We start from the raw sequence: 27,355 nt of genomic DNA, 5'->3' as shown, positions 1-27,355 counted from the left end.
TCAGAATCAGCCCTGAACATTGCTACTCGTGACTTACAGCAAGGGACGTGGATGCAAAATCTGTAAAACCACACCGGTTATGGTGTATAATTGTATTGGACGGGAATGGGGGGGGGGCAGTGCTCACTGGATAATGACATATACAGGGAATTGAAATATTTTGCTGCCTACTGCTAATAATCAGTCACTTAACTTTGTAAGTAAATTATTATTATGGAGCGAATGGATCACTCAGAGACAGAAATGACTCAATAGATAAGGATTTTTTGATGTAGTGTTACACAGTGACCTCCATTCATATATGTTTGTGCCAGAATATACAGAAGAACAGCACCAGAGAGAAGAACAGGAGGCAGAGAGAAACTGTAGATCTTTCACAATTACAGTGAGCCATACAACTGAAGTTAACAATAACAACACAAACAGCTGCCATAATGTTAGCTAGCAGCGTTACATGATTATTTACCTTTGCGTTAGTGATGTTACTAGCCACCTTACTAGTAGTTACATGGGTAAGTCAAATAGGGTTAGCCTACTTGCTACAAGATATTAACAAGTTCTCCTATTTCAGTTGATTTCCTTTTGTTCTGGGCATGGAGCTTCTCTGCTCTCTGTTTTTTACTAAATACAGACAGAATCTCTGTTTTCTTTATCATCTTCTCCAGTGGAAGACCCAAAAACTCACTTTCAAATCTCTTTATAATCCTCTGATTTGAAGTGCTGCTGCACAGGTGTAAATATATATAATATTGGTTGATCACAGTAGAGATTCCCAATGGTTGAGTTACGTATTGGTGTACTGCATTCTGGGTATTGTAGTGGTCGGGTGAAAAATAGAAAATGATACCAAAACATGAATACTGCTAAAATATATAGAGTGAGTGATACAGTCCTGTACAACAGAACACTACTGTTGCAGTGGGGGCGTGGTTGAGTATTGAATGCGGACAGAGAGTAGGTGGGGAAACTGGCAGTTAATCCGTGATGATTCTCACCTTTGCCTTGTTACCGGTAGGCTACTTATGTGTGTTTCTCTGTAATTTTGTATTACAGCAATAAATATAGTTTTATATACCATGTGTCTGTGTAATTCCACTTCATGTATAACAGAAATTCTGTAGAAAAATGTGAAGAAAAAAAAATTTCAAACTACAAAGATAAAATTAAAGATTCTAGATGCGAGTGTGATATTGCTAAGGTTTATGTAAATAAAAACACAAGATTTCCAAATATCCAACATAAAACCAGCATTACTGTGGTAATAATAAATCATAATTTCAAGAACCTTTTTAATTATTTCAAGATACTAAGTCATAACTTCAAGACTTCAGTGTTTTTCCTCAAATAAAATCAGCTGACTTCCACACATTTAATACCTGCTCTTCAGTCTTATTCATTTGTTTATGCATTTTTATTCTCTAATTTATCTATTTGCATAAACTCCACCCTGTATCACCTTAAATTAAAAACAACCCAAAGTAGATATTTGTCAAAGTGTTTTCAGTTTCTCTCGTTCTAACACTGTAACAGTAGAACAGTTATATTCAGCTTTACTTACATTGCTTTTCTGGAGGCTGCAATCACAGGCATCATCTTCAGAAGAACAGTTTCTGGTATCTTATCTGTACTGAAATATTTATTCAGGTCAAATTCTTCCAGATCCTGTACTGATGTTAGTAACACAAACACCAGAGCAGACCACTGTGAAGAAGAGAACTCACTTTGTTTTCCAGATTTCAGGTAGTGTTGGATTTCCTCCACTAGAGAATTATCACCCAGTTCATTCAGACTGTGGAACAGATTGATGGATTTCTCTGTAGGAAGATCTTCACTGATCTTCATCTTAATGTACTGAACTGTTTCCTCTATGCTCTGTGAGCTACTTCCTGTCTGTGTTACTAAGGCATGTAAGAGTTTCTGATTGGACTTCAGTGAGAAACCCAGAAGAAAGCGAAGGAAAAGATCCAGATGTCCAGTCTGACTTTTTAAAGCCTGATCTACAGCACTATAGTGTAAATGTGAGATTTTTTCCTTTGAATTTTTTTTTTCCCTTTCCACTTCTTTCATCCACGATTTAGAACTGTTTACAAATAGCTGTTCAGAGAAGCAATTCGGTTGAACAACCTTTCCCCCTTTTTTCTTTTTAGTCTGTCTTTTTAGAGTCTGATCTACAACTCTCTTGTGTAAATCTGAGATACACCAGTTAGAGTCCCGATGCTGTATAAGAACATTTCTCTTTTCCATCATGAATGTCAGGTGCACATACAGAGCTGCAAGGTGTTCCTGAATGCTCAGATGAACAAAGCAGTACACTTTACTCTGGTGAAGCCCAAACTCCTCTCTGAAGATCTGCGTACACACACCTGAGTACACTGCTGCTTCTCTCACATCAATGCCACACTCTCTCAGGTCTTCCTCATAGAAGATCAGGTTCCCTTTCTTCAGCTGCCGAAAAGCCAGTTTTCCCAGTTTAAGAAGCATTTCTTCATCACTCTCCTGCTTCTTTGAGTACTTCTCTCCTATGATGTTTGTCTGAATGATGAGGAAGTGTGTGTACATTTGAGTCAGAGTCTTGGGGATCTCTCCACTCTCTGCTTCACCCAACATTCTCTCTAGAACAGTGGCTGAAATCCAGCAGAAGACTGGGATGTGGCACATGATGTAGAGGCTTCTTAATGACTTCAGGTGTGTGATGATGTTATTGGCCAGGCTCTGATCACTGATTCTCTTCCTGAAGTACTCCTCCTTCTGTGGGTCATTGAACCCTCGTACCTCTGTGACTCGATGGACACACTCAGAGGGGATTTGATCAGCTGCTGCTGGTCGAGAGGTGATCCAGATGAGAGCAGAGGGAAGCAGATTCCCTTTGATCAGGTTTATCAGCAGCACATGCACTGATGCTGATTCAGTTACATCACACACTCTCACTGTGTTCTGGAAATCTAGAGGAAAACGACACTCGTCCAATCCGTCAAAAATGAACAGAACCTTTTCCAAACTGGACATTTCTGTTTCTTTTGTTTCATTAAAACAGACATGAAGGAGCTCCATCAGACTCAGTTTCTGGTCCTTCACCAGATTCAGCTCTCTGAAAGGAAGTGGAAATATGAGGTGGATGTCCTGATTTGCTTTCCCTTCAGCCCAGTCCAGAATGAACTTCTGCACAGAGACTGTTTTTCCGATGCCAGCGACTCCCTTTGTCAGCACAGTTCTGATGGGTTTGTGTTGTTTAGATAAGGGCTTAAAGATGTCGTTGCATTTGATTGGTGTTTCCTCTGTTGTTGTTCTCCTGGATGCTGCCTCGATCTGTCTCACCTCATGTTCTTTATTGACTTCTCCACTGTCTCCCTCTGTGATGTAGAGCTCTGTGTAGATCTCATTCAGGAGTGTTTGGTTTCCCAGGTTTATTATCACTCCATTCAAACACTCAAACTTCTTCATCAGGTTTAATTTGAACTTTTTCTGGAATTCATTCACAGAAGCAGATTCGGGGTCGTGCCTGTGAGATGGTGAAGTAGGAAGATGAGGTGAGACATGGGGTCGGACTATTATCTATAGTCTAATCCCTCTGTAGTTAATAACAGCAGAGAGGTTTATAATACCAGCGTGTCAGTGTCACAGTCATGTTGTTGGTTCTGATCTTACCCTGTATCTGTGATGATGTTCTTTTCTATTCTGTCTCCTGCTCTCTGTAGAACACTGTGAACAAAAACTGTAGCTGTTAAAGAAGATAACTTCCATCACTTACACACTATTATCTAAACCTTTACCTTAATTTTGCTACAAAAATTCTTTTTAAGTGCATTAACATTCAGAAAACACAGTGCTGATCTGGCCCTGTTTTAATTCTAGGTATTCTAGGTTATTTCCTGAAGGCTGTTAATGATGTAACAAATCAATCTGAATGAACAGGTAATGTTTTCTAAACAGAGATAAATACAGACTCAATTTTGTATAAAAAAATATTTTGGAGGACGTTTTTCAGAACCACAGACTCCATAGCCAGGACAATGATGATGTTGACGTGCCCAGTGTGTGTCTGTTATTCTCTGTCCCATATCACTGATTTAGATTCTGAGTCTCTGCTATTTTTTATGAAACTGGTTTGATTTTATTCACTATTATTATTCTCACCACTGTGTAGACTCAGTGGATGTATGAAACGATGGGAATAAAGACAAATCAGGTCACATATTAACTCAACAAAGGATGCAGCATTTTACTTTTCAATACAGGACAACCCTGTTTATAAGGTGTGGATGGCTGCCAACCCTAGATAGACTGAATAGTTTACTCAAGTGAAAGATTTTACTCAATGAATGAAGTGTTTTTGAGAATGAAGTGGGTTTGAGTGTTTTTGAGTTGAGATCATTTCTAGTTTTGGTTGACAGGGGATGCTGGCACATTTTGCTGCCGCTCCTGTTACTGTTTTGTTTGTTTTCGTTGATATTTTAAGTCATATTGTATGAAATAATTACTTAGTTGTATTGAGTTTTTTTAAATTATATTGTTTTTAGTGCCGTCAGGATTGCGATGTGGTGTTGCCATTTTATATATTTTTGACTATTGTTTTTATTTCTGTGCTCCACCTGGAATAACCTGCAGCGTGCAATGCGGAATCAACGCCTCGGTTCAGCTGCGTGTGTGGATTGTATGACTTTGTGCTCACAGTGCGCTACGGAGTTTCATCGCCTTGGCCTTGTGAGTGTGTACTCAATGACCATGGTCCTAAGGTACACTACACGCCAGCTTTTAAATTTAAAACAGAGCTCTTATTGCCTAGCCAGAGACTCTTACAGAATCATTCGAGACACTGGATTGCTACATCCTAAACAATATATCCATCGTCTCATCCTCTCCTGAAATCTTTGTCCCTACCTGTCGACGTAAGACCAACAAACTGCTCCATACTGGTGTTGATCACAGTAATTTAATATCGTTTCCCCATGTACAGATTAACCTCTTTTACCGGTAGCCAAAAGATGGCATTTTTGTCTGTTTTGGGGGTACCTGTGTTCAGCATTAATTTGTTTTGTGATATCACACACCACAGTAGTGGTTAATGGCTCATATGAAATAGACACTTCAGACTTTAAGAATTAGCAGTTATTTCAAATATTTCTTCTTTTACCTAGCCTACCTGGGGCAATATATTCAGATTTTTTTTTTTATTATTATAAAAAAAATTATTTACTTTTAACACAAATGTTATATCTTCACAGCAAATGTTGATATCAACCCCATTCCTGGTCTCAAAGACGCCCTAAGTACTTGTCCATGAACACCCAAAATATGAGGAAGTGATCTCTAACCACTAAAATTGTGTGTAAGGTTATCCAAACACAGTTAAAAACCTCTCCAACATGGCCCAAAACCTCTCCAAATGGCACCAAATGTCTCCAAATGACATAAAACCTCTCTAAATGGCACAAAGCTTATAAAAATGGCACAAAGCCTTTAAAAATTGCAGACTTCTAGAAACAGCAAACATTTTTTTTTAGAAAAGGCACAAAATAACCTCTACAAATGGCACCAAACGTCTCCAAAAGGCACCAAGCCTCTCCAAATGGCACAAAATGAAAACAAATGGCAGTAGCATGAACTCTGTTACACATTGTGTAATTTCACACACACAAAAAAAGTCTGAAACATACTTATAAAATATAATGTTTATTAAAAATAGTGCCAGAGCCCCAGGTGAAGGAGCACTTGCTCTCCGAATGGCTCAAATGACAGACACACGAGTGACCCCTATCCTCTGACTTCTCTGGGGGGTAGATAGAGCCCCCAACTCAATCCACATAGTCTTCCTCCAAAAAAAAAAAATAAATAAATAAGTCACTCGGAAATAACTGCTCCAGAAGCTGTGATGAATTCAGGGTTTTTCGGGAGCGCGCCGCCGCTATAAGTCGCCGATAAATCGCACGCTGAGCGAAAACCAGTAGAAAACTAGCGATCAGAAAAAACTGCCAAACATGCAAAAACCTGCTGTATAAAGTTCTGCAGGAAGACCGCTAGAGCAGAGCTGCCATTTCCTGATAGTTTCTCTGCACAGCCCTGTAGCGCTGTGCTGATTGCCCTGTACCCGCTGACACACAACTAGAGACGCACGCGTAAAAGGTTTGGTTGTGCTGATTACGCGTTTGATTTTCTCAGACTCTGAGTGGTCAAGCATGTCGAGTTTGGGCTTGTTTGAAAGATAGAAGTATCTACAATTGGTTCAATTCAATTAAATTTTATTTGTATAGCGCTTTTTAGAATAGACATTGTCTCAAAGCAGCTTTACAGAAATATCAACACGGTATACAGATATTAAAGGTGTGAATTTATCCCAACTGAGCAAGCCACTAAGTGGCGACGGTGGCAAGGAAAAACTCCCTAAGATGTTTTAAGAGGAAGAAACCTTGAGAGGAACCCGACTCAGAAGGGAACCCATCCTCATCTGCGTAACAACAGTTAGTGTGAAAAAGTTCATTATGGATTTACATGAAGTGTGTATGGCGTTAGGAGCAGCCGTAGTCCCAGCAGTCTGGAATTAAAGAAGATTTGAGCTCCATCCAGAGGCAGAAAGGATCTGGATCTCTAGTATCTCCATAAATTCGTGTGGGGCTCGGTGAAAGGAGAGCGGAAGAAAAAAGATAATTATGACTGCGAAGTAGTAGAACAGAATCTAGTCAGGGTAGGCTTGAGTAAACAAATACGTTTTAAGCCTAGACTTAAACACTGAGACTGTGTCTGAGTCCCGAACACTAATAGGAAGACTGTTCCATAACTGTGGGGCCCTATAAGCGAAAGCTCTTCCCCCTGCTGTAGCCTTCGCTATTCGAGGTACCGTCAAATAGCCTGCATCTTTTGACTTAAGTAGGCGCGGCGGATCATAGAAAACCAAAAGGTCGCTTAGATATTGTGGCGCGAGACCGTTTAGTGCTTTATAGGTTAATAAAAGTATTTTATAATTAATGCGAGATTTTACTGGGAGCCAATGCAGTACTGATAATATCGGTGTGATATGGTCGTATCTTCTAGTTCTAGTTAGGACTCTAGCAGCTGCATTCTGGACTAACTGGAGCTTATTTATATTCCTACTGGAACATCCAGACAGTAAGGCATTACAGTAATCTAATCTAGAGGTGACGAATGCATGAACTAGTATTTCCGCATCATGTAGTGACAATATGTTTCTTATCTTAGAAATATTTCTGAGATGAAAGAAGGCTATCCTAGTAATATTATCTACATGAGCATCAAATGATAGGCTGGAGTCAATAATCACTCCAAGGTCTTTAACTGCTGCACATGATGAAACAGAAAGTCCATCCAGAGTAACCATGTGATCAGAAAGAATACTTCTAGCTACACGTGGGCCTAATAAAAGTATTTCTGTTTTATCAGAATTAAGTAGAAGGAAGTTAGTTAACATCCAACGTCTAATGTCCTTTACACAATCCTCAACTTTACTAAGCTTCTGTCTGTCCTCTGGCTTCGCTGAAACATACAACTGTGTATCATCAGCATAACAGTGGAAGCTAATTCCATGTTTACGAATAATTTGACCTAGGGGTAGCATATATAAAGTAAAGAGCAGTGGGCCTAAAACAGAACCCTGTGGAACTCCAAAAGTAACCTCAGTACGCATGGAGAATTCACCATTTACATCTAGGAACTGATAACGATCGGTCAGATAAGACCTGAGCCAGGAGAGGACTGTTCCCTTAATACCAACATTTTCTAATCTATCAAGGAGAATAGTGTGATCTATAGTATCAAAAGCTGCACTAAGGTCGAGTAACACAAGCAGCGAGACACAACCCTGATCAGAGGTCAGTAGACGGTCATTTACTACTTTAACTAACGCTGGCTCTGTGCTATGATGAGCTCTAAATCCTGACTGATACATTTCTTGAATGTTATTCCTATCCAAGTACGAGCATAACTGCTTTGCTACAACCTTTTCTAAAATCTTAGAGATGAAGGGGAGATTTGATATTGGAATTGAATTGGTCCAAGTGGGTGTAAGTCAAGTTAGACTGTCCGATTAAAATTTAGGAGGCGGAATGTTCAGCATAGCCAAAGCAGATTAACGTTTTTTAGATGGTGTCTCAGTTCAGTTTATGGCTAATTACTAATTTCCAGAGGAGTGGGATATCAAAACACTTAATGCATTTTGAAGAGGACATTTGTGACTAAATGTGGAGCACTGCATTCGTTTTCTTCAATAAAGCTGATGGACTTTATACCGATGGAAATGTGCATGATTTATAAAACCGCAAGCGAACTGGATTTTCGTCTATGTAGGTAATGTAAGGTAGTAAACGTTTATACAAGTCCGATCTTGGGTTTAAATGTTATAATTTTATAGTAGAAGTTGTGTACGGTGTTTTACTATCAAAAAAGCTTTAGTCCTGCTCTCCGATTTATCTATGTCTCAATGTTTTCGTGGAGAGGTGTGAATTGTTTGCCCAGAGGGGAGCTTAAACTCCGCCCGTTTCCCATCCCCCTGCTCACTAGCAGTTAAGCACACAGACATAAAACCGTACACACAGAAAGCCACAAGTGTCCTGACTAATCTTGTACTAGAACTGCGCCGATAAAATAATTCATTTGTTTATACTAATTGAAAATGTCCGATAAATCGTTTTCCATTCTGCCGGCGGAATGAACGCAAGTGTCGGGGCGAAAGGGGTTAAACCACTGTCGTCTCCGCTTCAGAGCCAGGCCTATGCCGCATTATTCAATGCGTGAATAACATGGCGCTGCTTTTATCGGATTTTCTTACAGATAAAAAGCTGGACTTGTTTTTAACTGAAACCTGGCATAAAGAAAATGAAGGACTCCTGTTTAACCAGATCTCTCCAGCGGGATTTGGAGTATTAGATCTCCCGAGGTTATCTGGCAGAGGCAGAGGCATTATTATGGTTTACAACCTGAAGTTCAACATGAGCTCTCTGTCCGTTCCCCAGTTTTCATCATTTGAATGCCTGGTCTTGAGTATTTCCGCTCCTATATCTACCATCATCGCTACAGTCTATAAACCACCAAAGGCTAAGACACATGCAGCTTTTATTTCAGAGTTTGCTGACTTCCTGTCAATGTTGAGAATGAAGTTTGACAGAATTCTAATTGTGGGAGATTTTAACATTCATGTGGACCGGAGTGACTCTGTGGTGGCTAAGGAATTTCTGTCGCTCCTTGATTATTTTAGCTTCACACAGTTTGTAACTGACCCGACTCATAACAAGGGCCACACCCTGGATCTTGTGATTGCAAACGGCTCGTTTGTATCGCAGTTTTCATCTGTTGACATTGGACTGTCTGATCATTCAGCTGTCTTCTTTAACCTGGAACTGTATCATCCAAGTGAGCCTACCATCCGAACATTAACCTTCCGGAAGTGGAAGTCTATTGATCAGACAGTTCTCTCCAATTCTGTTGTTTCTACCTTAAGCGATCTGCATCCCTCATCGCTGGAGAAGAAAGTTCTGCAGTTAAATTCTGCTCTTGCTGCTAATCTTGACTCTTTTGCTCCTCTAAGGTCAAATAAGGTCACATTCGCCCGCTCTGCTCCCTGGTATAATGACAGTCTGCGCTCTAGAAAGGCTGATTGTCAGAAAATGGAGAGCAAATGGCGCCTTACTGGACTGAATGTCTACTATCAAGCGTGGAAGGATCTTCTGGGTGATTATCGAGCACTAATGGAGACTGAAAGATCCTCTTATTTCTCTCAGGCTATTGTAAACAATCTAAATAATCCCAGACACTTGTTCCAAACCATAAACAGACTGCTTCAAGTTAATGCTGTTACCACTTTGTCTGTTTCTCAGCAGCTATGTAATTCTTTTCTTCAGTTTTTTAATTGCAAGATCGATAATGTTTGCAAAGAAATTTCTGTCACACCTGACTCTGCCTCTTTACTCCTTCGTCCATCTGCGTTCACTCTTGTTTCTTTCACTGATTTCTCCCTGCTTGAATCCGAGGCTCTCACAAGGGAGGAATCCAGCATGAAATCAACCACTTGCTAGCTGGATCCAATTCCCACAAACCTATTTAAATCGTGCTTCAATGTTTGGTGCCCTAATATCCTCAGCATTATAAATGAATCATTGGAGACTGGGGTCGTTCCAGCAGTACTAAAGACTGCTGCTGTTACACCTGTACCAAAGAAAGAAAATGTTTTCGTGGATGATTTGAACAATTTTCATCCAATTTCAAATCTTGAGTTTTTGGCAAAAATACTTGAGCATGTTGTTGCCTCTCAACTATGTAATCATCTTACAATTAATAACCTCTTTGAACCCCTTCAGTCAGGTTTTTGTAAACTTCACAGTACTGAAACAGCGTTGGTTACCAATTACTTGTTGATGGCCTCTGATTCTGGCACTATATCCATTCTTATTCTTCTTGATCTTAGAGCCGCCTTCGATACTGTGGATCATGGTCTTTTACTTACCTGCCTTGAAAGTGTTTTTGGTGTGTCTGGGACAGTTTTAAACTGGTTTAAATCCTATTTTACTGACCGTTCCCAGTTTATTTCTATGGGTGGCTACAGGTCTGGCACTCTGCCTCCATTATCACTTTCATGCTGACGGTACCCAAATCTACAATCACTCAGAGTCTGGTGAAAACCTTGATGCTTGTTTCCTTTCTAACTGTATTTCTGAGATAAAAACATGGATGAATAATAACTTTCTGTGTCTGAACAGCGGGAAAACCGAAGTTATGCTTATAAGTTCCCGTCATCAAATTCACAAAGCTGGTCCAGTGTCTCTGTTTGTTGATGGCTCTGTTCAAGAGACCCAAAGTAAAATGAGGAACCTTGGAGTAATTTTCGATACCGGCCTCACACTCGATTCTTTTGTTCAGAGCACTGTTAAAGCATCCTTTTTTCACCTCAGAAATATAGCTAGACTGTGACCAATGCTAAACTTCTTTAACACCGTTTTAGCCGGAGTTTCTAAATCCATAATTAACAAATTGCAATATGTACAAAACTCTGCCACCAGGATGCTGAAGGGTATCAGGAAATGTGATCATATTACTCCTGGTAATAATAATAATAATAATAATAATAGTAATAATAATAATAATAATAATAATAATAATAATAATAATAATCCACAGAAAAATAAAACAAATAAAAGTTAATAAGAACAAAAACAACAACATTAATAATAAAAATAAGTATAAAACAAGTATAAAAGACATCAGCAGTCGAATGCAAGTTTAAAAAAGTGTGTCTTGAGAAGAGCTTTAAAAATGCCAAGAGTCTGGGCTTCCCTGAGTTCAGGAGGAAGAGAGTTCCAGAGTGAAGGAGCGTAGACAGAAAAAGCCCCGTCACCCATAGATGTTAGGTGTGTTTGTGGAACAGTTAACAGATTACACTGTGAGGAGCGCAGTCTGTGATTTGGGGTGTAAGGGATTAATAAGCCAGATAAGTATTGCGGAGCCAAGCCATGTAATACCTTGTATGTCAACATCATGATCTTGAAATCGACACGGACCCTGACCGGGAGCCAGTGCAAGGACTTCAAAACAGGTGTAATATGTTCACATTTCCTGGTTCCCGTCAGGATCCGGGAGGCAGAGTTCTGAACATATTGCAGTTTGTTAATTGTGGATTTAGAAACTCCGGCTAAAACGGCATTACAGTAGTCCAGCCGTGTGACACCAGATGAATTAATCAGCTTTTCAGCGACAGATAAATTTAGCATTGTTCTGGAGTTCTTATTAACTTTTATGTTTTATTTTTCTGTGTACTGCTTATTTTCTGTGCAGCGCTTTGAGAAGCTGCTTTTAAAGGCGCTTTATAAAAAAATAAAATAAAGTTTATTATTATTATTATTATTATTATTATTATTATTATTACTGTTACACAGTGCCATCCATCCATACATGTTCGAGCCAGAACATACAGAAGAAGAACTTCACCAAGAAGAGCAACAGGAGGCAGAGAGCAACTGTAGATCTTTCTACACAATTACACTGAGACAAATAACTGAAGTTAATAACAACACACGTAGCTACCATAATGTCAGCTAGCGGTGTTACATGATTATTTACCTTTGTATCATTTTATTTTTTTATTGGAATTTCCCTTTAACTGTGACTTTAGCAGTGACATTAACAGTGAGGAGATGTTACCTGTGTAGAAGTGAGGAGTCTCCATCTTTAAACCTCAGAGGAGGATGCATAGACTGATCACTCTTCATGGAGATACAGCTGGGTGCTGGTGATTCTGATCTCTCTCCCTGGAGTTTACTGCACAACATTATAGACTGTCCTTTAGTCATTTATATACACTCTTTACAGTTTTAACTAACTTGTTAATTTAATGAGGACTTAATTTTACTTACAATGAACTGAATCTAACATTATTTCATACTAAGTGGTGACTGTTAGCTTTTCATTAACAGTAAAACTTTGCTTAAGTTATTCCTTTCATATGTACTCAGTAAATAATTTAGGTAAGGGATAATCCATGGCTAGGTGTGCATTACATCATTTTAATGCATGCCGTGGAGGAAAAGAACCACCTGACACGAAGCGGAGTGCATTAAACGATTTAAATTTCTAGCTCTGGATTTTCCTGCTTATACCATATATATATATATATATATATATATATATATATATATATATATATATATATATATAAAATCACACACACACACACACACACACACACACACACACACACACCCCAAGGCTGTAGTAGATGAGTTTTCCTGTGCGGGAAAACTTCGCGTTTTCCATGTTCCCATCTAAAGTGTGCATCAGTCTCTTAAATCCCACGTTGTCCACAGCTTTGAACGTCACTATACTCTTAGATAGATAGAATGTAAAACCTCAGACACCTCGTTTCATTGTTTGTTGCTTTTATCGTATTTTTCGACTGCTCTAATGCGTCGGTCAGTGCTAACTGTTTATGTTTCGGGATGAGTGGGGTTGTTGTACCGGCCTGAGTGAAACACTCGTGGCATGTTCCTTCAGATGCTTCCTCTTAAGGTGGTTGAAAAGATTTGTCGTATTACAGAAGTGCTGACCGTTGCCCGACAAAGTTTATAGAAATCTCTGACTGTGCATAGCCAAACCATTGCCACATTACTGACGTCGAGTCATTTTTTTCACACCAGCTCCTCATTCACCTGCTGCTAGCTCATGTTGAACTGTTTTTCAAATACGTCTCACATGAAAGACGCATAATTTAGGCAATCAAAAATCGTCAGATCGCCCACCAAATTCAACAGTTTGAATGCACACCTTCCAGGCAATCAGAATCTAGTATTCAGACAGACCATGGTATAAATATGAATATTTATGACTAGAATACAATGACATGGTAGGTTACCGTTTTTTTTCTGAAGGTGGGGAAACATTATCCGTGTCCAGATCAGGAGTCTCCATCTTTGAAAATTATTAAAGTTTGCACAAACACACAGTTGAGTCCTGAAGAGTCTGATCTCTTCTGCTGGAATGGATCACACTCCTAAAAAAACACAAACACAAATGTACAGTTAAACTTCACAACATTTTTCACTTTTTGTATAATTTTTAATACTGGTGAGAGGAAAAACTTTTTTGACAGGTGCATTTAAAAAATCACAAGCTCCTCCATTCATATATCTGAACCGTCTGGTTATATTACAGTGGTATATACATACAGTTACAATTATTGGCACCCTTTTAGTCAATACTTTTTGCTACCTCCCTTTGCCAAGATAACAGGTCTGAGTCTTCTCCTATAATGCCTGAGGTTGGAGAATACATGCTGGAAGATCCAACCACGGCCCATTTTAATCTTTCTGGCAGAGTCCATGATGCCCTGTATCCTAACTAAATGTCCAGGTCCTCTGGCAGAAAAACAGCCTCAAAACATTAAAGAGTCACCACCATATATAACCGTGGACATGAGGTACTTTTCCATATGTCTACCTCTCTGTGTGCACCAATACCACCTCTGGTGTTTATTACCAAAAAGCTCTATTTTGGTTTCATTTGACCATAGAACCCGATCCCATTTGAAGTTCCAGTAGTGTCTGGCACACTGAAGACGCTCGAGTTTGTTTTTGGATGAGAGTAGAGGCTTTTTACTTCAAACCCTTCCAAACAATTTGTGGTGATGTAGGTGACTTCAGATTGTAGTTTTGGAGACTTTCTGACCCCAAGACGCAACTAACTTCTGCAATTCTCCAACTGTGATCCTTGAAGATTTTTTGGCCACTTGAACCATCCTTCTCACAGTTTTCACACAAACCACTATCCTCAGAACTTTTATCACTAACTCAGCATTATATAAAAACACTTCCTATGGAATCAGATTGTATAACATGTAATATAATAGTGTTTATACAAATACTATGTTTTAAATGTCAAATATAATAGAATGTGTAAATAAACTATACTTTAAATCACATCCTTGGGTTTATAAAATGGGATTTTACACAATACATTGTGTATTCACTTGAGAGAATTTTCCCCACCATAAAGAAACTGCTGTACATGATAAAACTCTCCCATCCACTCTGTACTAGTCACAAAACTAAAGATATCTTTCTTAAAACACTATTGTGCATCCCAACTGAGTCTCTGAATGTAGAAAAGGTGCTTTAAACTATTTTGAAACCATTTACTTTGATGAGCAGAAAAAATTACCTACCTATCGTCAGAGCTTCTACCTTCTACTTCAGGGGAACTGATGCATTACTATAAAATATGACTAATAAATGAACCCCGCCTCCATGAGCTCACAGGTGTGCTGTGATTGGCTAGGATTGAGTTCTATTAGAGCCTGGCTCCTTTCCTTTTTCTGAGCATTTCTGAGAGATGTTTTCTCTGAATCACTCAGTGTTTATTATTATTTTTTTAGTCATTGAATTTGAAACTTCTTGAATGTCTGAGAGCTTAAATTTGCACGTTGTTCCCCAAGCATTACAAATTCAGGTTCTGCTGACTCTGATTTCACTCCATACAACACCTCTTTACAGCCTATAAACACACCACAGCTGCATCTGAAATCGTGTACTGTGACAGTGACACACTGCACAGCTGTTGAAACAGTACGTACAAATCAGTATGTGTGTGTATTATGACTACAATCCCGGACATACTACCTCCACCATGTTAGCATTGTCCTATGCAGTTGGTTCCTCTGAGCCAAACAGGAACAGCTGTTGGTGCTTAGTGGCGTAGCGGCAGGGGGTCACAAGGTGACACATAAAACCTCAGGATTGTCCCTACTGGATCCAGTTCTGGTTGTTATATTATGTAAATACTTCTTATATAGTTTGTGAAAATTATATGCACCAGTTGTTCATTTGCACCTAGTATATTTCTCAATTTGTATTTCTGAATATCATTTGCACTGTTTGTATTTTTGTTGCACAAGACATTTTTAACTACTTGTTTCACTGTTTGCATTTGTTCATGTTCTTTTATGGACACATCTACATTTTCAGTAAATAAAATACCCTTTTTCATTGAAAAATGCATAGAATAATATTGTAATAAATGGCTATAACTTGCTAAGGGAATGTTAAATGAAGACAAAATTTCATTTGGAAGTCTAAAACATCCAGGTATAACTTTATAAAGAAAAAAGAAGGTTTTGTTTGAGTCCACAGTAAAAAAAAAAAAAGAAAAAAGAAAAAAAAACAACAACACCAAATTGTTTCTGGCATTTTTCTAAATATTATACTAGATAATTCAATCATTCTCAGAGATTTTTTTTTGGCACTTTAAATGAGCTAGATTTAAAAAAAAAAAATGTATCCTGTTTAAAATGATATATGGCACTTGATGCTGACTGCTAGAATATGTTAGAAAAACAAATAATACAGGAGTCAGATTTCCCAAAAATCGATCTAGGTCTTTTAAGGTTTAATATTTAAAAAGAGCCGGCACGCATTTTCCCAACACAAATTTTTTTCTGAGCTTGTCCGCACCAGCCCGTTGCATTATGGGAATGTTTGATTCATGTAGTGTCCATCAGTTGCACGGCATTCACTAAATTCCAGGAGTTTCAGTATCGCGACATACAGTTCCAAAAAAGTTGGGGTGCTGGGTAAAATTTAAATAAAAAGACAATGCAATGATTTGCAGATCTCTTGAACCCACATGTTATTCACAATAGAACATAGAATACATATCAAATGTTTAAACTGAGTAAATGTACCATTTTACGGAACAAAATAAGGTAATTTTGAATTTGTTCCAAAAAGTTGGGAAGGGGCAGCAAAAGACTGGAAAAGTAAGTGTTACTTAAAAAGAAACAGCTGGAGGTTAGTTGGCAAGTGATCAATAACATGACAGGGTATAAAAAGATTATCTTAGAGAGGCAGAGTCTCTCAAAAGTAAAGATGGGATGGAATCTGGATGGAAGCAGATGTTGCTCTAAAACCTGTATATACCTTTCGGCATTGATGTCGCCTTTCCAGATGTGCAAGCTACTCATTCCACAGGCACTAATGCAACTCCATACCTTCAGAGATGCAGGCTTTTGAACTGAGCGCTGATAAAAAAAAAAAGTTTGGTCTCTCTCCTCTTTACTTTAGAGCATGCTGCGTCCATCGTTTCCAAAAAGAATTTCAAGTTTAGATTCGTCTGATCACAGAACAGTTTTCCACTTTGCCTCAGTCCATTTTAAATGAGCTTTGGATCAGAGAAGACAGCTGCATTTCTGGATCATGTTCATACATGGCTTCCTCTTTGCCTGATAGAGCTTTAACCAGCTTTGTGGATGGCACGGAGAACTGTGTTCACAGACAGTGAGTTCTGGAGGTTATTCTGAGCCCATGCAGTGATTTCCATTACAGAATCAGGCCTGTTTTAATGCAGTGCTGCCTGAGGGCCCGAAGATCACAAGCATGCAATATTGACTTTCACCCTTGTCCCTTGTGCACAGAGATTTCTCCAGATTATCTGAATCTTTTGATGATATGTACTGTAGATGATGAGATATTCATAGTCTTCGCAATTTTACATTGAGGAACATTATTCTGAAATTGTTCCACAAATTGTAGACACAGATTTTCACAGATTGGTGAACCTCTGCCCATCTTTACTCCTGAAAGACTCCGCCTCTCTAAGATACTCTTTTTATACCCAATCATATTACTGCCCTGTTCCCAAATTAACCTCCAGCTGTTTCTTTTTACTAACACTTACTTTTCCAGCCTTTGTTGCCCCCGTCCCAACTTTTCTGAGACATGTTGCGGCCATGCAATTCAAAATTACCTTATTTGTTCTTAAAATGGTACTTTTACTCAGTTTAAACATTTGATATGTTTTTTATGGCCTATTGTGAATAACGTGGGTTTATGAGATTTGCAGATCATTGCATTGTGTTTTTATTGACATTTTACCCCATGTCCCAACTTTTTTGGAATTGGGGTTGTAAAATGGTCATTTCTGGAGGTGTGGTGAAGACGCCCCATAAAAAAAAATAAAAAAAAACAGATCACGGAACATACACAAAATACGAGTTTTTCGATGTTTAACTATTTAAAATGTTTAACTAATTTTTCGATGTTAAAAAGAAGAAGAAGCTAAATTAACTGGTTCAAATTAACTTTGCTCTTTCTATGTAAATAAAGTTGAGAATGTAAACGTGGATATTTGTGAGTTTTTAATGTTTGTTTATTGCCTTTTCTCCTACTGTGTAGTTCACTATTTCGGACTCAACCCATAACTTCCGCTTCCGGAGCGCAACTGAGAGGATGGATGGATGGATGGATAGATAGATGGATGGATGGATGGATGGATGGATGGATAGATAGATACTTTATTGATCCGCAAGGGGAACTTCAAATGGACGGAATATATTTTAAAACACATGATGTCTGTTCCACAGTGATAAAAATGATATTCCCCAAACCTTCTGAATGTTTAATTCAGGAGAAACTGAAGAGAGAAAGTTGAAAGTCCTGAACCTCACGCGCTGCAGATTTCCTACGGCTGATTTTACACGAGTTTTATTTACACTATATCCTCATTCTTCTTATATAAAGTCATTTATAATAAAGAAATCACTCACCTTTAGTCAACAGCCCTTGTTGTGTGACATTAATATCACCGTTTCTGCGTTAAAGGTTTCTTTAAAAGTTTAAAATCGCTCCACAAAATGGAGTCTGAGGGAGAAACGCTTCCACTTTAGGAAGGAGGATTCATTACATGTGATGATTCGTTCAGGAATGAGTCGACTCTTTGAGCCGGATCTTTTGGTGAACGTTGGGATCTGACTCGAGAATATAAAGTCAAATCTATCCTTTTGCTGAAACTTCATCAGTATTATGTTTTCATGATTCTCTAATGCATTTAATCACATACAGTACAACATACTAGCAGTAATTTATCCTCTCTGTACTGCACTTACACAGGAAAGAGACTGCGGTAAAGTTAGTTTCACTTTCACATATTCACATTTCTGTCTTCAGTAGCTTTAAAACAGAAGCTCAAAAAGGCTAAAACATTTAAATGACTGTTATTCAAAAACAAAACAATGAGCTACACCTTTTTTAGTAACTGATGCTGTTTAAAATCCACAGAATCCGTTGTTTAATAAAATAAAAGGTTACTGACTAAATCATTTTTATTTGGGGAAAATATGCACTACTCTATAATGTACTACACTCTTTACTTTGGTTACTTTAACTACGAAAGATTTTTAATGCTTTTTTATTTTTATTTGGAAAACTGTAAAATTACAGTAAAATACTGTAGTGCAGTGAGTTAATACTCTTCTGTTTACCACAGACACTCATCCATCAGTTTTCACACAGCTAGCACCAATAAAGTACATGGAAGCGGTGTCTAAACTTAAATTAATAAACAGAGTTTAAATTAGTTTTGATAAAGGATACAAAAACATGGCAGATCCATTTAACGTGGAAACTGCTGATGCTTCGACAGCGTTAAGAATAAATCTACCAGCTGCCAAAGAAAAACACATGGAAATGAATGGGTTTTATATAAAGTACTGTATTACTCTTCCCTTTGCACTTGCATATGAATGATACTATGAATATGAATTGCACTTGCATATGAAAATACTAACATTTAATCACATGCAATCATAATTTTTTTGTGAACGTAGACTTTATACAGCGTTCATCACACAAAATATATTCCCATGCACTGTATAGCTAATATATGAGGCAAATGTTTGCAGTGTAACAATAGGCCTGTAGATGGCATAATCCCGCATTTTTTAAAGTTATATAATAGATGTCAATAGCTGCGTTTACATGGACAACAATAATCCACCCTTACTCCAATTAAGACCATACTCTAATTAAGAAACTACCATGTAAACAGCAATTTTTACTTACCTTAATCTAATTAAGGTCATACTCGAATTAAGCAATAATCTAATTAAGACAGGTGGAGTACTCCTGTTTTAGTCGCATTATGGGTGTGTATAACAGACATGTATTACAGACACCTTAATCACATTATGAATGTTGTGTGGGAGTTTCACCGCATTTTGCGACAGGACATGATCACACACGGCAGCGCAACCGTTTTCGTCAAACAAGAGTTTGCTACAAGCAAGAAGTCACATTTTTGGTCCGACCAGGAAATGATGGTAATGTTAGGCATTCTGAAAGAAATGGATATTATGAAGTGCCTTGATGGCCGTAAGAACAGGAATGGTGACATATTTAAAGTCGCAGAAAGAATGGAAGAGGAAGGTTACGTACGTTCGGCTGAACAAGTGCGCACCTGCTGGAAAATCCTAAAAACTAGCTACTATCGGGCGAAAAAACAAAACAACACCAGCGGTTCTAATCCTTCATCTTTCCCACACTTTGAAAGTATGCATGACATACTTGGTCATCGATCTTTGTCCAACATTTCCGAGAATGGAGTGGACATTGGGTTTGATGGGGACGAGGATGCAGCGGAACGCTCGAATTCAGTGGATGGTAAGCATGTTTGAGCTGGTTGTATTTGTTTTTCTGCTATTAGCTAACTAGAAGGTTACAGTAAATAGTCTATACATTGCTAATTTTATGTATTTACTTTGCCATATAGAGAGTGTCATTGGGGATGAAGTGAGTTCTCTAGCTCGCCAGGAGGAAATGAACGAGGATGCAGATGAAGATAATGCATCATCAACTGATATGTCTGGTACTCAAGAGGAAAGCTTTTCAGCCACAGCACCAGATGTCGACCCACCCAGGACACAAGGTGACATGTAAATGCAATTTCAGTTAAATAGGCACTATGTATGTATGTATATGTATAAGAAAACTCTCTGGAGGCATGTATTAGTTTGACTCATCAGGTTCAGTAGTTGCTACATAAGCCAGCTACTGTATGCTGCACATATGTGTCCCAACATTTAAAATATGCATAATGTAGAAAATGGAAACACTTAAAAATATATTTTTTTACTTTTCCAAGACTTTTAGCTATGTTATCGCTATCAAAGCCTGTCACTACAACTGATGCTTCTATTCTTTTTTTTTTTTAATGGAAACATATTGTGTAGGTTACCTTCGAAGAAAGAAGAAAGCGAGAAGCACTGTGATCTCTCAGCATCAGCAGTTCAGGATACAGATAATAAGGCAAGAAAATGAATGGGTTCAAGACCAAATCCAGAAATCCGAGCAAAGAGAAGAGAGACTCCTTAATGCTTTAATTGAGAGCAATGTCCGTTCCACTGAGCACCTGATATCAGTACTTGAGGGATTCCAAAATACACAGACACAGCAAATGTTTACACCTGATTCACTGCACCCCTCACACTTTCAATGGTATCACATACAGCCATCTAACTATCCCATACATGGTTCTACTGTGTGAAACACATCCACTGCTGAACATGGGTCAGAAGAAGCAAATAACCATGCTCGATCATATACTCAACTGTGAGCAGCCTGCCATTAGGTTAGCAGACAACCTGCTTATGTAAAATAGTTTGTGAATGCCTGTATTGGCTTGAGTTTAGATATGTTTGCCTACCATCATTTGCCTGTGTTACAGGAAAGAATGTGCCTTGTCTTTTGTTATATACTTGCTTAGAAAGTGAAACTTACACCCTGGATGGGGTTGAAATGTTTCTTGTTTTTTTAAATTTATTTAAACCTCTATTTGTAAAGTAATATTTAACATAAGTCTGCAGAACTTGAAGCGGTCCCTTTTTTATTGTCCTTTTGTTGTCCTTTTTTGGCACCTGGAATTGATGCATATAAAGCCCAACATAAATGGTGTTTCTTTCTGTGATTAATGAGTAACACAAAGTACTTAAAGAAATTGTTTAGTTCACATTAAAATAAATTTTATGACTTACAGTAAAATAAATTTTATGACTTTGTCATAAAATAAGTTCTTGAATGCAGTTAACATCAGAGACTGGAGATAAGAACGTTGAACAAATACTAAGAAGTGTGACTTTCCAAGTTCCTCAACGCAAGCAAATATGGTGGAAGTTAACCACTTGTGCCTAATGCATACTCCTCCGAAGGGGAAAGGTTGCTGCCATGTATGCTGATAATGCATCTCTCATGACATGAGCATCTGCGCTGGGAGTGTGGTTCTGTGGTGCACTGTGGGGCTGGGGTAAGGCTCTCTCCATAACTGTTGCCTCCTCCAACCAGCATTGGGGGACCTTCTCCTTTTCTCGTTCACAAAAATTGTGTAGTGTACAACATGTTGTAATCATGCAAGGTGAGAAAGTTAAGTGAAAATCACTGCGTTTCAGGAGCACCCTCCACCTAGACTTCAGTCTCCCAAAAGCAATTTCCACTGTTGTTCTTGCTGAGCTGTGAACATTGAACGACTCTTGTTCAGGTGTTAGGTCTGGAGACTGTGGGTAACACTTCACCAGCTAGTCCATGAGTGGATAAGCTGGATCTCCAAGGAGAAAGAAACGCACAGGTTTCCCCTGAATCACCCTCACTCCCTAAAGATCATACAACAACACAAAGTTATTGATGTCATTGTGATCATTTAATGTTACCAGCCAAGACCATGGCAAAATATTGTTTACCCTGGGTAGTAGATGGGCCTTTTTGCATAGCTGTGATTGCCACAGTACACTGGCATCATCGTGCTCTCTGGAACTTTGACACTCCAAAAGCTAGATGAAAAAGAAAAAAGTAACATCAGCATTACAGAAGTATAGCTGAGATTATTGGTCATATTAGCAGATAAACAACTTAGGCTCTAGTGTTTTGCATACAATATATAGGTTTGAGAGAAAGGTACATATCTAAGTGAAAATCACTTATATTTTAAAGTAAATAAAAAATGTGTATTGTGCTTGTTACAGACAAGTCATAAAACACTTCACAGGGCAGATAAATACTTAAAATGGAACCTATGATAGGACAAATACCAGTAAAAACAATTGATCAAACAACAAATACATAATACGCGCTATTATACAATAAAGGCAAGATTCATGTGGGCTAATACAGGCAAATAAATGTATTCTTGGCTTCTTACCAACATCGGTCATCCACGACTGCCTGAAGCACGTATGAGGGCCATCCTTTACGATTAACAAAGTCCCTATATCCATCTTTTGGCGGAAGTATGGGAATGTGCGCCCGTCACAGCATCCAATTATCTGTGGTATGTGATGTTCCATTTCGAATCGGTGAGCAATTGCATTTGCCTCCTCCAGACTAGGAACCTAGATTAGATTTTTTGCATAGGATACCATTCCTTCGCAAAACATGTACACAAACTTCTTGACCATGCATTTGTGCACGCCAAATTGATTAGCTATTACTCGGTATTCCCCACAGCTACCGAGTCGGTACAGGACCACTGCCACCCGCATCTCCAAGGGCACAGGTGCACGTACAGTGACTTCCTGGGGACTCATGACACCCTCCATCACGGAACATAATTTTACAAATGATCTCTGGGACATGCGGAAATTTTCTTTCCATTCGGCGTCATCAAATTCCATTAAAACAACTCGCTCCCACCAGTCCTTACTTCGTACTCTCATCCAGTACCTCCGAGTTTGTCGCGGTGGCATGAATGAAATGTTGCCGTTTGAAAGTAGGGAGGAGGCCAGTTTCTGGAGAATTTGTATCCGCCGTCGTCTATTTGCATGCATAGCATGACGCATCATCGACTGCACTTGAAGCTTTAGTAAAATTAAAAATGAAACACCCAAAACTGTATACGGCACCATAACGAAGAGGAGCTGTACGTTAATACGTGAGATTCTGGCGGGACGTCAGATGGCATGACGTAATGACGTGGGCTGTTAATCTAATTATGTTCTACAACATGTAAAACGGGAACATGGCAGGAGTATTCTAAAAGCGACTCATGTAATCACCTTAATCACAATATTACCTTACTTAGGTTAAGGTCAATAATTAGATTACTACTGTCTATGTAAACGTAGTCACTGTTTCATTACATCTTCAATAAAAAGAAACAAACCAAATTATTAGTCCCATCAGTAATTATTAAAAGAGACAGGGCTGTAAACAAACCTCAGATGTTGTCTCCCTAAACTCATCACAGTTTATGTGTATGTGTTGGAAAACTATATATATATATATATATATATATATATATATATATATATATATATATATATATATATAAAACCACAAAAACATAGAATTTCATAACAGAAGTTTTCAAAATATTTCCTCTCCCTCCCTAAAAATGGTCCGGTGGTTATTCATTATTTCACTTCAGTCAGTGATGAACAGTAGATAAAACAGTAAACCCAATAAAAAAAACAATAAAACAGACAGAATGTCAAGGATATTCTTTTCTCTGATCTTTGTCTAATTGATAGGTTTTATCTCTTCTTGCTCTTAATTGGCTTAATACACAATTTATGATTCTGCACTTGCATGTTATATTGTATATTGCACTGTATTATTTAAATATTGCAAATTATGTTTAGTGTACATTGTATTGCATATGCACAGCAGACAGTGTATATATATACAGTATCTCACAAAAATGAGTACACCCCTCACATTTTTGTAAATATTTGATTATATCTTTTCATGTGACAACACTGAAGAAATGACACTGTGCTACAATGTAAAGTAGTGAATGTACAGCTTGTGTAACAGTGTAAATTTGCTGTCCCCTAAAAATAACTCAACACACAGCCATTAATGTCTAAACCGCTGGCAACAAAAGTGAGTACACCCCTAACTGAAAATGTCCAAATTGGGCCCAATTAGCAATTTTCCCTCCCCCCTGTCATGTGACTTGTGAGACAGTCTGCAGAGGGTCTGAATTGTACATGTACAAACATGTCTTTATATACCTCTCTGAAGCAGTAAAATTATCCCTAGGCGGGGCATTCATCTTTTCATTCTAGAAACAAATCAATCTCCATTGCCTTAACTAATTATTCATGTCCATATGATACCTTATATTTGTGGCGCATGCGTAGTTAGTTGTATTTTCTTTAAAAGTTTTACCAGACCAGGGTTTTTTACTTTGTCACATAATTTACCCTATAGTCTCATCTGGGTATTTTTCCTCCTGGAATTCTTATCTTTTCTTTTGACACTGATTTGCAAGCTTAGAGGGCTTTGTTTAGAAACCCAGTTGTGGAATGTGTTTAACTGATTTTTTTATTGCCACAAAGTGAAGATTTAAACAAACACAAGGTTCTTAATTTACTGTCGTAGAGTGAAGCTGCTTTAGACAAACACAAAGTACTTAATGTACACACTTAGAATACCACTTGTTAGAAGTGTTTTATAGTTTTAGATTATGCCTGCTGTTCAGAGGTACGGATTGACACAGAAAACAATTAGGCCTACTCTTTAGTAAGACACAGAATTCTTCTAACTCAATACACACTTATAACTCGATCAACAAGTGTACTATGAATTTAGATAACACTTCCCACAAGTAATTCTTAACTGTTGAGTAAACATACCAGATTATACCTGATTAACATATCCAAACATTAGTCAACTTTGTAGTTACACATATTGATTACACTTTATATCCTATAGAAGCAGACATGATTTGTTCACCTCTCGAGTCTTCGGGTTCGAGTCGTTCGTTCATCACTTCACAGCTCCTCTCCATTCAGTCACGTGATGAACGAATGACTTGAAGCCAAAGACTTGAGAGGTGAAATAATCGTTTCTGTTTCCGGGGAACAGACGTGACAAATGTGATGTGACAAAATAAAGAACGATTCGGATCAGGAAGTGAGGTGAACTAACAGACTGCGTAGCCTGAAGACCCAGATAAACTATTAATTAATCATTTCTCTTCCTCATAATTCGGCCTTGGCTGCATTAGCCTGTAGTTTATTTTTTATTCCTAATGTGATCAATGTTTGTGTAAGTACTAGATGTGTTGGGGGATTTAACGTGTAATATTTTAATTATATTCTGCTGATATGAACAAAATGACTTGGATAAAGATTTGTTCATTTTGCTGAACAAGATTCAAACATCCAAGTTGTTAAAATAATCCAAACTTCCCATCACTAATACTCGGAAAAAGTAAAGGAGAAGTCTCTAATAGAACCCAGTCCTGGCCAATCACAACACAGCTGTGAGCTCATGGAGGCGGAGCTTCATTTTTAGTCATATTTATGGTGAAGCATTAGTTAGAAGCTCTGAGGATATGTAGGTACTTTTCAGTGCTCTTAGAATTAAATGGTTTCAAAGTTGTGTAAAGCACCTTTTCTACATTCAGAGACTCAGTTGTGATGCACAATAGTGTTTTAAGAAAGATATCTTTAGTTTTGTGACTAGTACAGAGTGAATGGGAGAGTTTTATCATCTACAGCAGTTTCTTTGGGGTGGGGAAAATTCTCTCAAGTGAATACAACAATGTATTGTGTAAAATCCATTTTTATAAACCCAAGGATGTGATTTATAGTATAGTATATTTACACATTATATTAGATTTGACATTTAAAACATATTGTATAAACACTGTTATATTACATGTTATATAATCTGATTCTAAAGGATGTTTTTATATAATGCTGAGTTAGTGATAAGTTCTGAGGATAGCGTTTGTGTGTGAGCGAGTCAGAGAACTCATTCTGTGCTGTGTATCTGACTCTCTCATATATACAGAAAGAGAGAGAGTAAATCCCATATGGCAGAGTGTTTACGGTCTTCTAGGAAAGAAGGGTCTTGGAGTGTAGGAGGTGCAGTTAAGCCAACTCACACACATCCACTACATCAGCAGGAGTTTTACATTAGGAGGGGATTTATCAACAATTTCACAAATAATCCACATAATCTGTTTTATTTTAAAAACAGATACTTCCGATCCTTTATTCCAATTGGCTGAGCTGTGTTCAAAACCGTTTAAATAACTTTATAAACACTCACCTGTGACCTCATTACATCAGTATTACATAATAAATAAATCGTTCCAAAATGTTAGTTTTTGTTTGCATTTTTTATGCTAATAATACTAAATAACTAAAAAAAAAATCAAGCTGAAAGGTGCATTATCGCCACCTACTGGACTGTAGTATACCAGATTTTAAAGAGTGTATAATTTCAGTGTGCTGTGATTTAGTTGTGTCCGAAATCTATCACGAATTTGGACGCTGACGTAAATACCTGTGTCAGAGAGCACTCTATCACGGACATTATGGATTGTATCATAAAACATTAAAGTTCATTTTCTCACTGTTCATTTGTCATGTTTATTGTATTAGTTGATAAAGAGAACAAAAACAACTGCTTGTCATGTTTATTTACTATTATGCTTATTTATTATATTTAATGAATAAATTTACTATATCTGAAAAAAAAAATAATAAAACACTTCTGTCTGTAGCATTTACTTTATTTGTTTATTTTATTAAAGTAGAAAAAAAAAACAATTTTCGCAGGGTTTAATTTTCACGGGGTTTCCTGTCAGTGTCCTCAAGCTGACTCCTGAGGTAAACCTGGTGTAAAATGTACTCCGTCTTGCTAGTTTTGGTTTTGCTGAAACTTCTTTTTCCTGAGGAGAAGAAAAACATACATCACCACAAGTTGTTTGGAAGGGGTTCAAGAAAAAAGCCTCTACTCTCATTCAAAACCAACTCAAGCGTCTTCAGTTTTCCAGACACTACTGGAACTTCAAATAGGACCGGGTTCTATGGTCATATGAAACCAAAATAGAGCTTTTTGTCAATAAACACCAGAGGTGGTTTTGGTGCACACAGAGAGGTAGCCGTATGGAAAAGTACCTCATGCCCACGGTTAAATATGGTGGTGACTCTTTAATGTTTTGGGGCTGTTTTTCTGTCAGAGGACCTGGACATTTTGTTAGGATACATGGCATCATGGACTCTATCAAATATCAACAGATATTAAATGAAAACCTGACTGCCTCTGCCAGAAAGATTAAAATGGGCCGTGGTTGGATCTTCGAGCAGGAC

General features: G+C 37.9%; 1 protein-coding gene and 1 long non-coding RNA gene across 6 annotated transcripts in view; one reads left to right on the top strand and one right to left on the bottom strand.

Moving 5' to 3' along the window:
• The window catches only part of LOC108279542 (NACHT, LRR and PYD domains-containing protein 3), a 44,633-nt gene extending 26,467 nt beyond the window's left edge, over window positions 1-18,166 (bottom strand). For all 5 annotated transcript variants that reach the window (XM_053688239.1, XM_053688236.1, XM_053688237.1 and 2 more), the window contains exons 1-5: window positions 18,029-18,166; window positions 13,346-13,483; window positions 12,139-12,255; window positions 3,646-3,699; window positions 1,559-3,499 (exon numbers count right to left, since the gene is read on the bottom strand). In XM_053688239.1, the coding sequence (XP_053544214.1) occupies window positions 1,559-3,499; window positions 3,646-3,699; window positions 12,139-12,255; window positions 13,346-13,401 (2,168 nt within the window). In that variant the 5' untranslated portion in view covers window positions 13,402-13,483; window positions 18,029-18,166. The remainder of the gene's footprint in view (window positions 1-1,558; window positions 3,500-3,645; window positions 3,700-12,138; window positions 12,256-13,345; window positions 13,484-18,028) is intronic.
• Window positions 1-27,355, top strand: part of LOC128635398 (uncharacterized) — a 99,568-nt gene that overhangs the window by 35,203 nt on the left and 37,010 nt on the right. The gene's annotated exons all lie outside the window — the stretch shown is intronic.

Source organism: Ictalurus punctatus, chromosome 19 (genome assembly GCF_001660625.3).
Source record: "Ictalurus punctatus breed USDA103 chromosome 19, Coco_2.0, whole genome shotgun sequence".
Lineage (NCBI taxonomy): Eukaryota > Metazoa > Chordata > Actinopteri > Siluriformes > Ictaluridae > Ictalurus > Ictalurus punctatus.
This window is presented reverse-complemented; position numbering and strand designations above follow the sequence as displayed.